Here is a 12023-nt window from a genome sequence, read left to right as displayed (position 1 = left end):
ACTATTGAACGGTTCCCTTAGATGGACTCTGACCTCACGATCTACCTTGTTGTGACCTTGCACCTTATTGCACTGCACTTTCTTTGTAGCTGGGACACTTTGTACTGTTATTGTTTTTACCTGTACTACATCAATGCGCCCTGTACTACCTCAATGCACCCTGTACCACCTCAATGCACCCTGTACTACCTCAACGCTCCCTGTACTACATCAATGCACCCTGTACCACCTCAATGCACCCTGTACTACCTCAACGCTCCCTGCACTACATCAATGCACCCTGTACCACCTCAATGCACCCTGTACCACCTCAATGCACCCTGTACTACCTCAGCGCTCCCTGTACTACATCAATGCACCCTGTACCACCTCAATGCCCCCTGTACTACCTCAATGCGCCCTGTACCACATCAATGCCCCCTGTACTACATCAATGCCCCCTGTACTATCTCAATGCACCGTGTGATGAATTGATCTGTACCAACGGCAATGCAAGACAAGTTTTTCACAGGAATGGACCTCGGTACAAGTGACAACAACAAACCAAGACCAATAAATCCCAATTTCGCCCTCAATTCGTCCAACCTCTTGATGCAGACCCCGCCTCAGCACCCTGCACACCTCCCCCCTCCAGAATAAGCCTCCCTGCAGGCTGACCACTCATGAGGCCAGTTGCACGGTGCTGTGTCTCCGACGCCGCCGATTGCACGGAGTTGCATCATGTTCAAAGGCATTTGCCCCCGCCCACCTCTGAGTCACACACCAAGCCGAGCTGTCAATCACGCCCCGCTCCCCCCCGCCATTGGTCGGGGCGCGCCGAGCGGCGGCGCTGAGTGGCCCGGCGGCGCTGTCAATCACCGCCCACATTCCCGGGGCCAAGTCCAGCGGATCGAGATCGCTGACTTCATTCCGGCGGCTCCTTCGCGAAGATGGTCAACATGAGAGATCGGCTCTCGGCACCGCAAACTAACCCTTGCCCGTGTGATCCGCAGCAATGCAGAGCCGCAGTAAGTCTGCACCTTTCAATTACGTCGCAAACCTGGTTTTTATCGTTGAAAATCTCGATTAAGACGTTTAGTTCCTGCTCAGGGTGTCTGTACGCCAGTCAGTCACACACACACAGCAGGGAATCCAGCCGGTTCCAACCCCATCGATGTGCTCAATGCAAGCCTCTCATAGTTTTATATACCTCGCCAGGTTCCCCCTCCCATCACCCACAGGATGCTCCAAGTTTGTCCAAACTCTCATCATTACAGCGGATGCCCAGAACTTTTGTGCTTAGATGACTGGAATGAACTTCAGGTCTAAACTGTCTGACTTGAACATGGGGGAAATTAGAGGAGTGGTTGATGGGGTGTGGCAGCCCGTGACAAAGACACAGTGACTTCGATTAAATGGACACTGATTAAGTGGTAAAGTGAGGAGGAAAATGATAGAAATGTTCTCAGGTGCATCTATGTCAATGCAAGGAGTGTTGTAGGTGAGGCGGATGAATTTAGGGCGTGGATTGACACGTGGGATTATGACATTAGTGAGACTTGGATGCAGGAGGGGCAGGACTGGCAGCTTAATGTTCCGGGCTTCCGTTGTTTCAGACGTGATAGAGGGGTTGGGATGAAAGGGGGAGGAGCGGCGTTACTGGTCAGGGAACAGATCACGGCTGTGCGGAGACAGGACAGCCCGGAGGGCTCGTCTACAGAGGCCATATGGGTGGAGCTGAGGAACAGGAAGGGTGTGGCCACACTAATGGGGTTGTATTATAGACCGCCCAATAGTCAGAGAGAGTTGGAGGAACAAATCCGTAGGGAGATAGCAGACTGATGTAAGAAACAGAAAGTTGTGATAGTCGGGGATTTTAACTTTCCACATATTGACTGGGACTCCCGCACTGTGAAAGGGCTGGATGGCTTGGAGTTTGTCAAATGTGTTCAGGAAAGTTTTCTGAATCAATATATCGAGGTACCAACAAGAGAGAGTGCAATACTTGATCTCCTGTTAGGGAACCAGGCAGGTCAGATGACAGAAGTATGTGTAGGGGAGCATTAGTGACCATAATGTCATTAGTTTCAAGATAATTATGGATAAGGACAGGTCTGGTCCTCGAGTGGAGGTTCTAAATTGGAGAAAGGCCAATTTTGTGGAAATGAGAAAGGATCTAGTTAGGGTGGATTGGGATAAGTTGTTTTCTGGCAAGGATGTGCTCAGTAAATGGAAAGCCTTCAAAGATGAAATTTTGAGAGTGCAGAGTTTGTATGTTCCTGTCAGGATTAAAGGCAAAGTTAACAAGCATAGGGAAACTTGGTTTTCAAGGGATATTGGTGATCTGGTTAAGAAAAAGAGAGAGGTGTATAGCAGGTATAGGCAACTAGGAACGGATGAGGTACTTGAAGAGTATAGGAAATGTAAGAAAATACTAAAAAATGGAAATCAGGAAGGCAAAAAGAAGACATGAGGCTGCTTTGGCAGATAATGTGAAGAAACCTACAGGTATATTAAGAGCAAAAGGATAGTAAGAGACAGAATTGGTCCCCTAGAAGATCAGAGTGGTCGTATATGTGTGGAGCCTCAGGAGATGGGGAGGTCTTAAACAGTTTTTTTGCATCAGTATTTACTCAGGAAACTGGCATCGTGGACATGGAAGGAAGGGGAACAAGCACTAGTGTCATGGAACATATAGAGATTAAAGACGAGGAGGTACTTGATGCTTTACAGCAAATAAAGGTAGATAAATCCCCAGGGCCTGACAGGATATTTCCTCGGACCTTGAGGGAGACTAGTGTAGAAATTGCAAGGCCCTGGCAGATATATTTAAAATGTCCCTAGCCATGGGTGCGGTGCCAGAGGACTGGAGGGTAGCTCATGTTGTTCCATTGTTTAAGAAAGGCTCAAAGAGTAAAGCAGGTAATTACAGGCCAGTGAGCCTGACATCAGTAGTGGGTAAATTATTGGAAGGTGTTCTGAGAGATAGGACATATAAGTATTTGGACAGCCAAGGGTTGATTAAGGATAGTCAGCATGGCGTTGTGCGTGGTAGATCGTGTTTAACGAATCTTGTGGAGTTTTTTGAGGAGGTCACTAAGAAAGTAGATGAAGGTAAGGCTGTGGACGTTGTCTACATGGACTTTAGTAAGGCCTTTGACAAGGTCCCACATGGGAGGTTAGTTCAGAAGGTTCAGTCAATGGGTGTCCATGGAGAGGTTGTAAACTGGATTGGAAATTGGCTGTGTGGGAGAAGACAGAGAGTGGTTGTGGATGGTTGTTTCTCAGATTGGAGGCCTGTGGCTAGTGCTGTGCCTCAGGGATCTGTGTTGGGGCCATTGTTGTTTGTTGTCTATGTCGATGATCTAGATGATAATGTGGTAAATTGGATCAGCAAGTTTGCTGATGACACTAAGATTGGCGGCTTTGTGGACAGCGAGGAAGGCTTTCAAAGCTTGCAGAGGGATCTGGACCAAATGGAAGAATGGGCCAGAAAATGACAGATGGAATTTAATGCAGACAAGTGTGAGGTGTTGCATTTTGGAAGGACAAATCAAGGTAGGACACACACAGTAAATGGTAGGGCACTGAGGAGTGCGGAGGAACAGAGGGATCTGGGAGTTCAGATACATCATTCCCTGAAAGTGGCGTCGCAGGTAGACTGGGTTGTAAAGAAGGCTTTCGGCATCCTGGCATTCATAAATCAAAGTATTGAGTACAGGAGTTGGGATGTTATGGTGAGGTTGTATAAGTCATTGGTGAGGCCAAATTTGGAGTATTGTGTGCAGTTCTGGTCACCTAACTATAGGAAGGATGTCAGTAAGATTGAAAGAGTGCAGAGGAGATTTACTAGAATGTTGCCGGGTCGTCAGGAGTTGAGTTACAGGGCAAGATTGAACAGGTTAGGACTTTATTCCTTGGAGCGCAGAAGAATGAGGGGAGATTTGATAGAGGTTTACAAAGTGATGAGGGGTATAGACAGAGTTAATGCGAGCAGGCTCTTTCCACCGAGATTAGGAGAGATAAGTACGAGAGGACATGGCTTTAGGGTGAAAGGGGAAAGGTTTGGGGGAACATTAGTGGGAACTTCTTCACTCAGAGAGTGGTGGGAGTGTGGAACAGGCTGCCATCTGACGTGCTAAATGCGGGCTCACTCTTTAGTTTTAAGAGTAAATTGGACGGATACATGGAGCGGAGAGGTCTGGAGGGTTATGGACTGGGGGCAGGTAAATGGGACTAGCAGAATAATGTTTCAGCACAGACTAGAAGGGCCAAATGGCCTGTTTTCTCTGCTGTAGTGTTCTATGCAGCTCTATAAAACTCTGGGTAGACCACACTTGGAGCACTGTGTCCAGTTCTGGTCGCCTCGTTATAGGAAGGATGTGGAGGTGTTGGAAAGGATGCAGAGGAGATTTACCAGGATGCTGCCTGGTTTAGAGTACGGATTATGAGAAGAGACTAAGGGAGCTGGGGCTTTACTCTTTGGAGAGGAGGAGGATGAGAGGAGACATGATAGAGGTGTACAAAATATTAAGAGGAATAGATAGAGTGGACAGCCAGCGCCTCTTTCCCAGGGCACCAATGCTCAATACAAGAGGGCACGGCTTTAAAGTAATGGGTGGGAAGTTCAAGGGAGATATCAGAGGGAGGTTTTTTACCCAGAGAGTGGTTGGGTCATGGAATGCGCTGCCTGGGGCGGTGGTGGAGGCAGGTACATTGGTCAAATTCAAGAGATTGCTAGATAAGCACATGGAGGGATTTAAAATAGAGGGATATGTGGGAGGAAGGGGTTAGATAGTCTGAGGCGAGGTTTAAAGGTTGGCACAACATTGTGGGCTGAAGGGCCTGTATTGTAACAGTAACAGTACAGAGTAAAGTGTCCCAGCTACAGAGAAAGTGCAGTGCAATAAGGTGCAAGGTCACAACAAGGTAGATCGTGAGGTCAGAGTCCATCTCATCGTAGAAGGGAACCGTTCAATAGTCTTATCACAGTGGGGTAGAAGCTGTCCTTGAGCCTGGTGGGACGTGCCCTCAGGCTCCTGTATCTTCTGCCCGATGGGAGAGGAGAGAAGAGAGAATGTCCCGGGTGGGTGGGGTCTTTGATTATGCCGGCTGCTTCACCAAGGCAGCGAGAGGTAAAGACAGAGTCCATGGAGGGGAGGCTGGTGTCCGTGACGCGCTGGGTTGTGTCCACAACTCTCTGCGGTTTCTTGCGGTCCTGGGCAGAGCAGTTGCCGTCCCGAGCCGGGATGCATCCAGATAGGATGCTTTTTATGGGGCATTGGTAAAAGTTCAAATTTCTTCAGCCTCCTGAGGAAGCAGAGGCGCTGGTGAGCTTTCTTGGCCGTGGCGTCCACGTGGATTGTCCAGGACAGGCTGTTGGTGATGTTCACTCCCAGGAACTTGAAGCTCTCGACCCTCTCGACCTCAGCACCATTGATGTAGACAGGTGCATGTACACCGCCCCCTTTCCTGAAGTCAATGACCAGCTGTTTAGTTTGGTTGACATTGAAGGAAAGGTTGTTGTCCTGACACCATGCCACTAAGCTCTCTATCTCCTTCCTGTACTCCGACTCATCGCTGTTTGAGATACGGCCGACAACGGTGGTGTCATCTGCAAACTTGTAGATGGAGTTAGAGCAGAATCTGGCCACACAGTCATGAGTGTATCGGGAGTAGCGTCGGGGGCTGAGGACGCAGCCTTGTGGGGCACCAGTGTTGAGAATAATCGTGCCGGAGGTATTGCTGCCTGTCCTCACTGATCGCAGTCTGTTTGTTAGAAAGTCAAGGATCCAGTTACAGAGGGAGGTGTTGAGTCCTAGGTCTTGGAGTTTGGTGACAAGCTCGCTTGGGACTATTGTATTGAAGGCAGAGCTGTAGTCAATAAACAAAAGTCTAACGTAAGTGTCCTTACTGTCCAGATGCTCCAGAGCTGAGTGTAGGGCCAGGGAGATGGCATCCGCTGTAGACCTGTTTCGGCGATAGGCGAATTGCAATGGGTCCAGGTTGTCTGGGAGGCTGGAATTGATGCGAGCCATGACCAGCCTCTCAAAGCACTTCATGGTGGTGGATGTCAGAGCCACTGGTCGGTAGTCATTGAGGTTCGTTACCTTGCTTTTCTTTGGTACCGGGATGATAGTGATCTTCTTAAAACAGGAGGGAACCTGAGATTGAAGCAGGGAGAGGTTGAACATGTCCGCAAATACTTCGGCCAGTTGATCAGCACAAGGTCTAAGCACGCGGCCCGGGACACCGTCTGGGCCAGGTGCTTTCCTCGTGTTCACTCTCCAGAAGACTGATCCTACGTCCTCAGCGGTGATCACAGGTTCAGCTGCGTTGGTGGCTGGCAGGGTGGGTGGTGACAATCCACTTCCCTTCTGTTCAAAACGCACGTAGAATGCGTTACGTTCATCCGGAAGGGATGCGCTGTTGTTAGCTATGCAACCCGACTTAGTCTCATAGCCTGTTATGGCAATGTAAGCCCTGCCATAACTGACGGCTGGTCAGGGACTCTATTTTGAGTTGGTATTGCCTCCTGGCATCCCTGATAGCTTTCCGAAGGTCATACCTCGATTTCTTGTACAGATCAGGATCCTCATTTGTGTGCAGCAGACCTCTCCTTCACCCTATTGATGCCCCTCGTGGGTTTATACACCTCTGTAAGGTCACCCCTCACGCTCCAAGGAATAAAGTCCCAACCTGCCCGACCTCTCTCCATAACTCAATTCCTCAAGTCCCGGCAACGTCCTTGTAAACCTTGGTCCATCTGAACCCCACCAGGTCTGTACCCCTGCGGGTCATGGATCTTTGAGTGCACACCCAAATCCTCAGAGTCACTCCCTGTGGAAACAGGCCCTTCAGCCCATTGACTCTGCACCAACCACGGACGCGGTTGCAGTTGTACAGGACGTCGGTGAGGCCGCACTTGGAGCACTGTTCAGTTCTGGTCGCCCTGCTGCAGGAAAGATGCCATTGAGCTGGAACGAGCGCAGAGGGAGATTTACGAGGACGTTGCCGGGACTCGAGGGACTGAGTTATGGAGAGAGGTCGGGCAGGTTGGGACTTTATTGCTTGGAGTGTGAGGGGTGACCTTACAGAGGTGTATAAACCCACGGGGGGCATCGATAGGGTGAATGCCCACAGTCTTCCCCCCCCAGCGTTGGGGAATCAAGAACTAGAGGGCACAGGTTTAAGGTGAGAGGGGGTAGGAGATTTAATAGGGGACCTGAGGGGCAACTTCTTCACCCAGAGGGTGGTCCGTACGTGGGACGAGCTGCCAGAGGGAGCGGGTGAAGAAGGTACATTAACAACACTCGGACAGGTCCGCGGGTGGGAAAGGTTTAGAGGGACAGGGGGCAAACGCAGGCAGATGGGACCGGCTGGGATGGGAATCTCGGCTGGCAGGGACCAGATGGGCCGAAGGGCCTGTTTCTGTGCTGTGTGACTCTGAGCTGCTGATGGACCGGTACAGACTACAGGCCGGGAAGGGTTTTGTGAGGCAGGGTTGCGGTCGATCTTATGGAGCAACCCTCCAGCAGGGAGTGTCCGCACAGAAGCCCCCACCGACTCTCTGTTGCACTTTGCCTCCATAGGTTTCGAGACATTCACCAGCGTGTGTACAGGCGACGTGACACAAGGTACGGCTGCACCCCACGGTACAAGCGTTGAAGTAACTCCCGGAAGACGGATCGCCCCTGCGGTGCCAGACAGGAGGAGGCTCGACGCCCCCTCGGGACAGAGCAGCCCGCTCGACTGGCACCCAGTCCCACCCCCAACCTGCCCTCCCCTCCACCACCGGCGCACAGTGACCGCAGTGTGCGCCGACTACATAATGCACCACGGTCCCTCGCCCAGGCTACCCCGACAGCACCTACAGGTCAGGGGTGTGGCAGGACACTCCCCACTTCCCTGGGTGGGGTTAGTCCATGCACTCCACATCCGCCACATTACCCCTCCGCCGTCTACAGGTCAGGGGTGTGACGGGACACTCACCACTTCCCTGGGTGGGGTTAGTCCAATGCACTCCACATCCACCACATTACCTCTCCCCCCATCTACAGGTCAGGGGTGTGACGGGACACTCACCACTTCCCTGGGTGGAGTTAGTCCATGCACTCCACATCCGCCACATTACCTCTCCCCCCATTTACAGGTCAGGGGTGTGACGGGACACTCACCACTTTCCTGGGTGGGGTTAGTCCATGCACTCCACATCCGCCACATTACCCCTCCGCCGTCTACAGGTCAGGGGTGTGATGGGACACTCCCCACTCCCCAGGGGCGAGTGCGGGTCCAACGACTCTCGAGAAGCTCGACACCGCCCAGGACAGAGCAGCCCGCTCGACCGGCACCCCATCCCACCCCCACCCTCCACCAACGACGCACGGTGACTACCGTGCGCACCGGCTACACCACGCACCGCGGTCCCTCGCTTGGGGCTACTCCGACAGCACCTCCCAAACCCGACACCTCCCCCCACCCAGAAGGACACAGGCAGCAGGTGCAGGGGAACCCCCCGCGGGGTCCCCCCTCCCCCACCATCCCGACTGGGAAATATATTGGCCGTCGCTTCCAGTCTGAAACCTGACCAATATATTACTGACCAATACGTGTTCCTGTGACTGGGGTCTGTGTGTTATCCGTGTGCTCAATGGAGGGTGGCTTTCCCTTTACGTGTAGGGGTGTTGCCCACATGTGCAACAGCACGTCTGTGTTCCAAGCCCTGCGTATTTGCCCGTGCCCCGTGATCCAAGAACATGGAACTCTACACAGCACAGTGCAGGCCCTTTGGCTCACCATGTTGTGCCGACCTACATAAACCTACCAGCGTGGCAGTCAGCGTGATGCTATTACAGCGCCAGCGACTGGGGTTCAATTCCCGGCCGCTGTCTGTAAGGAGTTTGTACGTTCTCCCCGTGTCTGCGTGGGCTTCCTCCGGGTGCTCTGGTTTCCTCCCACATTCCAAGGACGTACGGGTTAGGAAGTTGTGGGCGTGCTATGTTGGCGCTGGAAGCGTGGCGACACTTGCGGGCTGCCCCCAGAACACTACGCAAAAGATGCATTTCACTGTGTGTTTAGATATGCATGTGACTAAAGATATCTTATCTAGCCCACCACGAATCTAACCCTTCCCTCCTGCACAGCCCTGATTCCTCCGTTTTTCTTACATCCATGAGCCTATCTAAGAGTCTCTTAAATGTCCTGTTGAATCAGCCTCTCCCACCACCCCCGGCAGTGCGTTCCAGGCACCCACCACTCTCTGTGTAAACAACCTACCTCTGACATCTCCCCTGAACATTCCTCCACTCACCTCAAATGGATGTCCTCTGGTGTTGGCCATTGCCGCCCTGGGGAAAAGGTGCTGGCTGTCCACTCTGTCTATGCCCCTCATGATCTTGTACACCTCTATCAGGTCACCTCTCATCCTCCCTCTTTCTAAAGAGAGAAGCCCCTGCTCACTCAACCTATCCTCATGAGACATGCTCTCCAATCCAGGCAGCATCCTGGTAAATCTCCTCTGCACCCTCTCTAAAGCTTGCACATCCTTCCTATAATGAGGCGACCAGAACTGAACACAATACTCCAAGTGTGGTCTGACCAGAGCTGCAACATCACCTCGCGGCTCTTGAACTCAATCCCCCGACTAATAAAGGCCAACACACCACACGCCTTCTCAACAACCCTATCGACCTGCGCGGCAACCTTGAGGGATCTATGGACGTGGACCCCAAGATTCCTCTGTGTAGAGAACCTACCTCTGACATCTCCCCTAAACTTTCTTCCATTCACCTTAAACTGATGTCCTCTGGTGTTGGCCATCGCTGCCCTGGAGAAAAGATGCTGGCTGTCCACTCTATCTATGCCCCTCATAATCCGATACACCTCTATCAAGTCACCTCTCACCAGAGAGAAAAGCCCCAGCTCGCTCAATCTGTCCTCATGGGACATGCTCTCCAATCCAGGCAGCATCCTGGTAAATCTCCTCTGCACCCTCTCTAAAGCTTCCTCATCCTTCCTATAATGAGGCGACCAGAACTGAACACAATACTCCAACTGCGGTCCGACCAGAACGCATCTGACAGCGGTCCGTGTTCCCCACCCTGCGTATTGCGCGGACGTTAATGGGCGCGCTGTTCCCCCCCACCCCTCCTCCGTACCTGACGGACCGCGTTCTCTCCCCTCCAGCTGACGGCGAGCGTCTGGTGACAGCGATGGCGTCCCCTCCTGCCCTCCTGTTGGGGCAGGACCTGGACAGCTGGCTGGAGGACATAGAGAGCGTGCTCTGCCCCCACCTTCCCGGCAAGCTCGACCAACTCCCACCGGACGACCTCGAAGGCCTGCTGTGTCCGGCAGGAGACGGCGGGGAGCTGGATCAAATCTTCCTTGACAGCCTGGAGAGTGTCCTGTACCCTGGGGGCACCTGGAGCTGGTGCCCAGGGGAGGGAGCCGTGGGAGGGAGCATGAGACCTGAAGAGACAACGGTGAGACAGAGAGACTGCCCCTTCCCCAGGGAGATTGCCCCACACACCACCACTCCCCACCCCCCAACACACCCCGCTGTAGTCCGATCCCCTCTGTCCCACACTGATCAAACTCTGATGTCCCAGCTCCTGGTCTCCGGGACCCCCCTCCCTCACCTACGCCCCTTCCCGTCTCCGGGACCCCCCCCCCCCCCCCACCTCACCTGCACCCTTCCCCGTCTCCGGGACCCCCCCTTCCTCACCTGCGCCCTTCCCCGTCTCTGGGACACCACCTCCCTCACCTGCGCCCCTCCCCACCTGTGACCCCCTCCAGCATCCTACCCCCCTCCCCGTCTCCGGGACCCCCTCCCTCCTCTACGACCCTTCCTGTCTCTGTCAACCCCTCCCTCCCCTACACCCCTCCCCATCTGTGACCCCCTCCCTTAAGCAGACAGAGTCCTCTACTCTCTGGAGCCCCCCTCCTCGAAATGGGACGGGTGGGGGGAGTGGGGCTCGACGGGGGGAGCGGTGGGGGGTGTGTTACCCCTGGCAGGGGAGTCCAGAACCAGGGGTCCTGGTCTCCGAGTAAGGAGACAAGGGATGGGGAGAGATTTCCTCCCGCAGAGAGTGGAGGTGGGGATGGGGGTGTTGGGTTGGTGGGGGTCGGGATGGTGTGGGTCGGGAGGGCTGGATGTTGGTGAGGGGGTTAGTGGGAGTGGAAGAGTTGATGGGGATTGGGGTTGGTTGGGGTGGGGATATTGGTGGGTTGGGGTGGTGGTGGGGGCAGTTCGGGGGTGGTGTGGTTGGTGAGTTGGGGGGTGAGTTGGTGGGTGGGGTTGGGTAGGGGGTTGGGTGGGGCCAAATCTTTGGAACTCTCCCCCAAAGAGGCTGAGCCGCTGAGGGTTGCGTTGGAGACGGAGGGAGGGGGTTGGGACGGGTGCGGTGGGGGTGCGTTGAGGTCAGTGGCGGTCTGACGGGATGGGACATTCAGGAACCAGACGGGCTGAACGTCCTCTCTGCTGTTCGGGTTTTCCCACCCCTCCTGATCCCGATCTCCTCCCACAGCTTCGTACGGACCCCCGCGGAGGATCGCCAGACCCCCAGTCCCGGGGAGGAGCAGACGACGCAGGCGGGGGTCCCGGCCCGCCGTGCCCCCCTGAGACACCGGCACCTCCTTCCCCCGTGGCCGGCCGGGGACGGGGGAGGGGGGCGAAGCGGAGGAGGGGTCCGGAGGAGGGACAGGAGAGGAGGGTGGAGGAACTGACCCGGGAGAACCGGAGGCTGCGGGACAAGGAGGAGGAGCTGGCAGCTCAGGTCCAGGAGATGAGGGAGCTCCTCATCCGGAGGGTGGTCGAGGGTGTCTGAGGGGAGGTGGGGGGGTGTAGGGGGGAGATGGGGAGGAGTGTAGGGGAGGTGGGTGGTGTAGGGGAGGGACGGGGAGGAGTGTAGGGGAGGGAGGGGGTCACGGAGACGCGGAGGGGTGTAGGGGAGGGAGGGGGTCACGGAGATGGGGAAGGGTGTGGAATCACAAGGGGGAGGGAAAAAGAAAAAAAAAATCGCTCCCCACTTGCCTGGGTGGAGTTA

General features: G+C 54.2%; 1 protein-coding gene across 1 annotated transcript; it reads left to right on the top strand.

The window, feature by feature from the left end:
* Positions 1-874: 874 nt before the first annotated feature.
* On the top strand, positions 875-11804 carry ddit3 (DNA-damage-inducible transcript 3). The gene is made up of 4 exons (XM_052009421.1): positions 875-1007; positions 7572-7616; positions 10165-10460; positions 11505-11804. The coding sequence occupies exons 1-4, from the start codon at positions 995-997 to the stop codon at positions 11802-11804; spliced, it is 654 nt and encodes a 217-aa protein (XP_051865381.1). The 5' UTR covers positions 875-994.
* Positions 11805-12023: the final 219 nt, after the last annotated feature.

This window comes from Pristis pectinata, chromosome X (assembly GCF_009764475.1).
Source record: "Pristis pectinata isolate sPriPec2 chromosome X, sPriPec2.1.pri, whole genome shotgun sequence".
Lineage (NCBI taxonomy): Eukaryota > Metazoa > Chordata > Chondrichthyes > Rhinopristiformes > Pristidae > Pristis > Pristis pectinata.
This window is presented reverse-complemented; position numbering and strand designations above follow the sequence as displayed.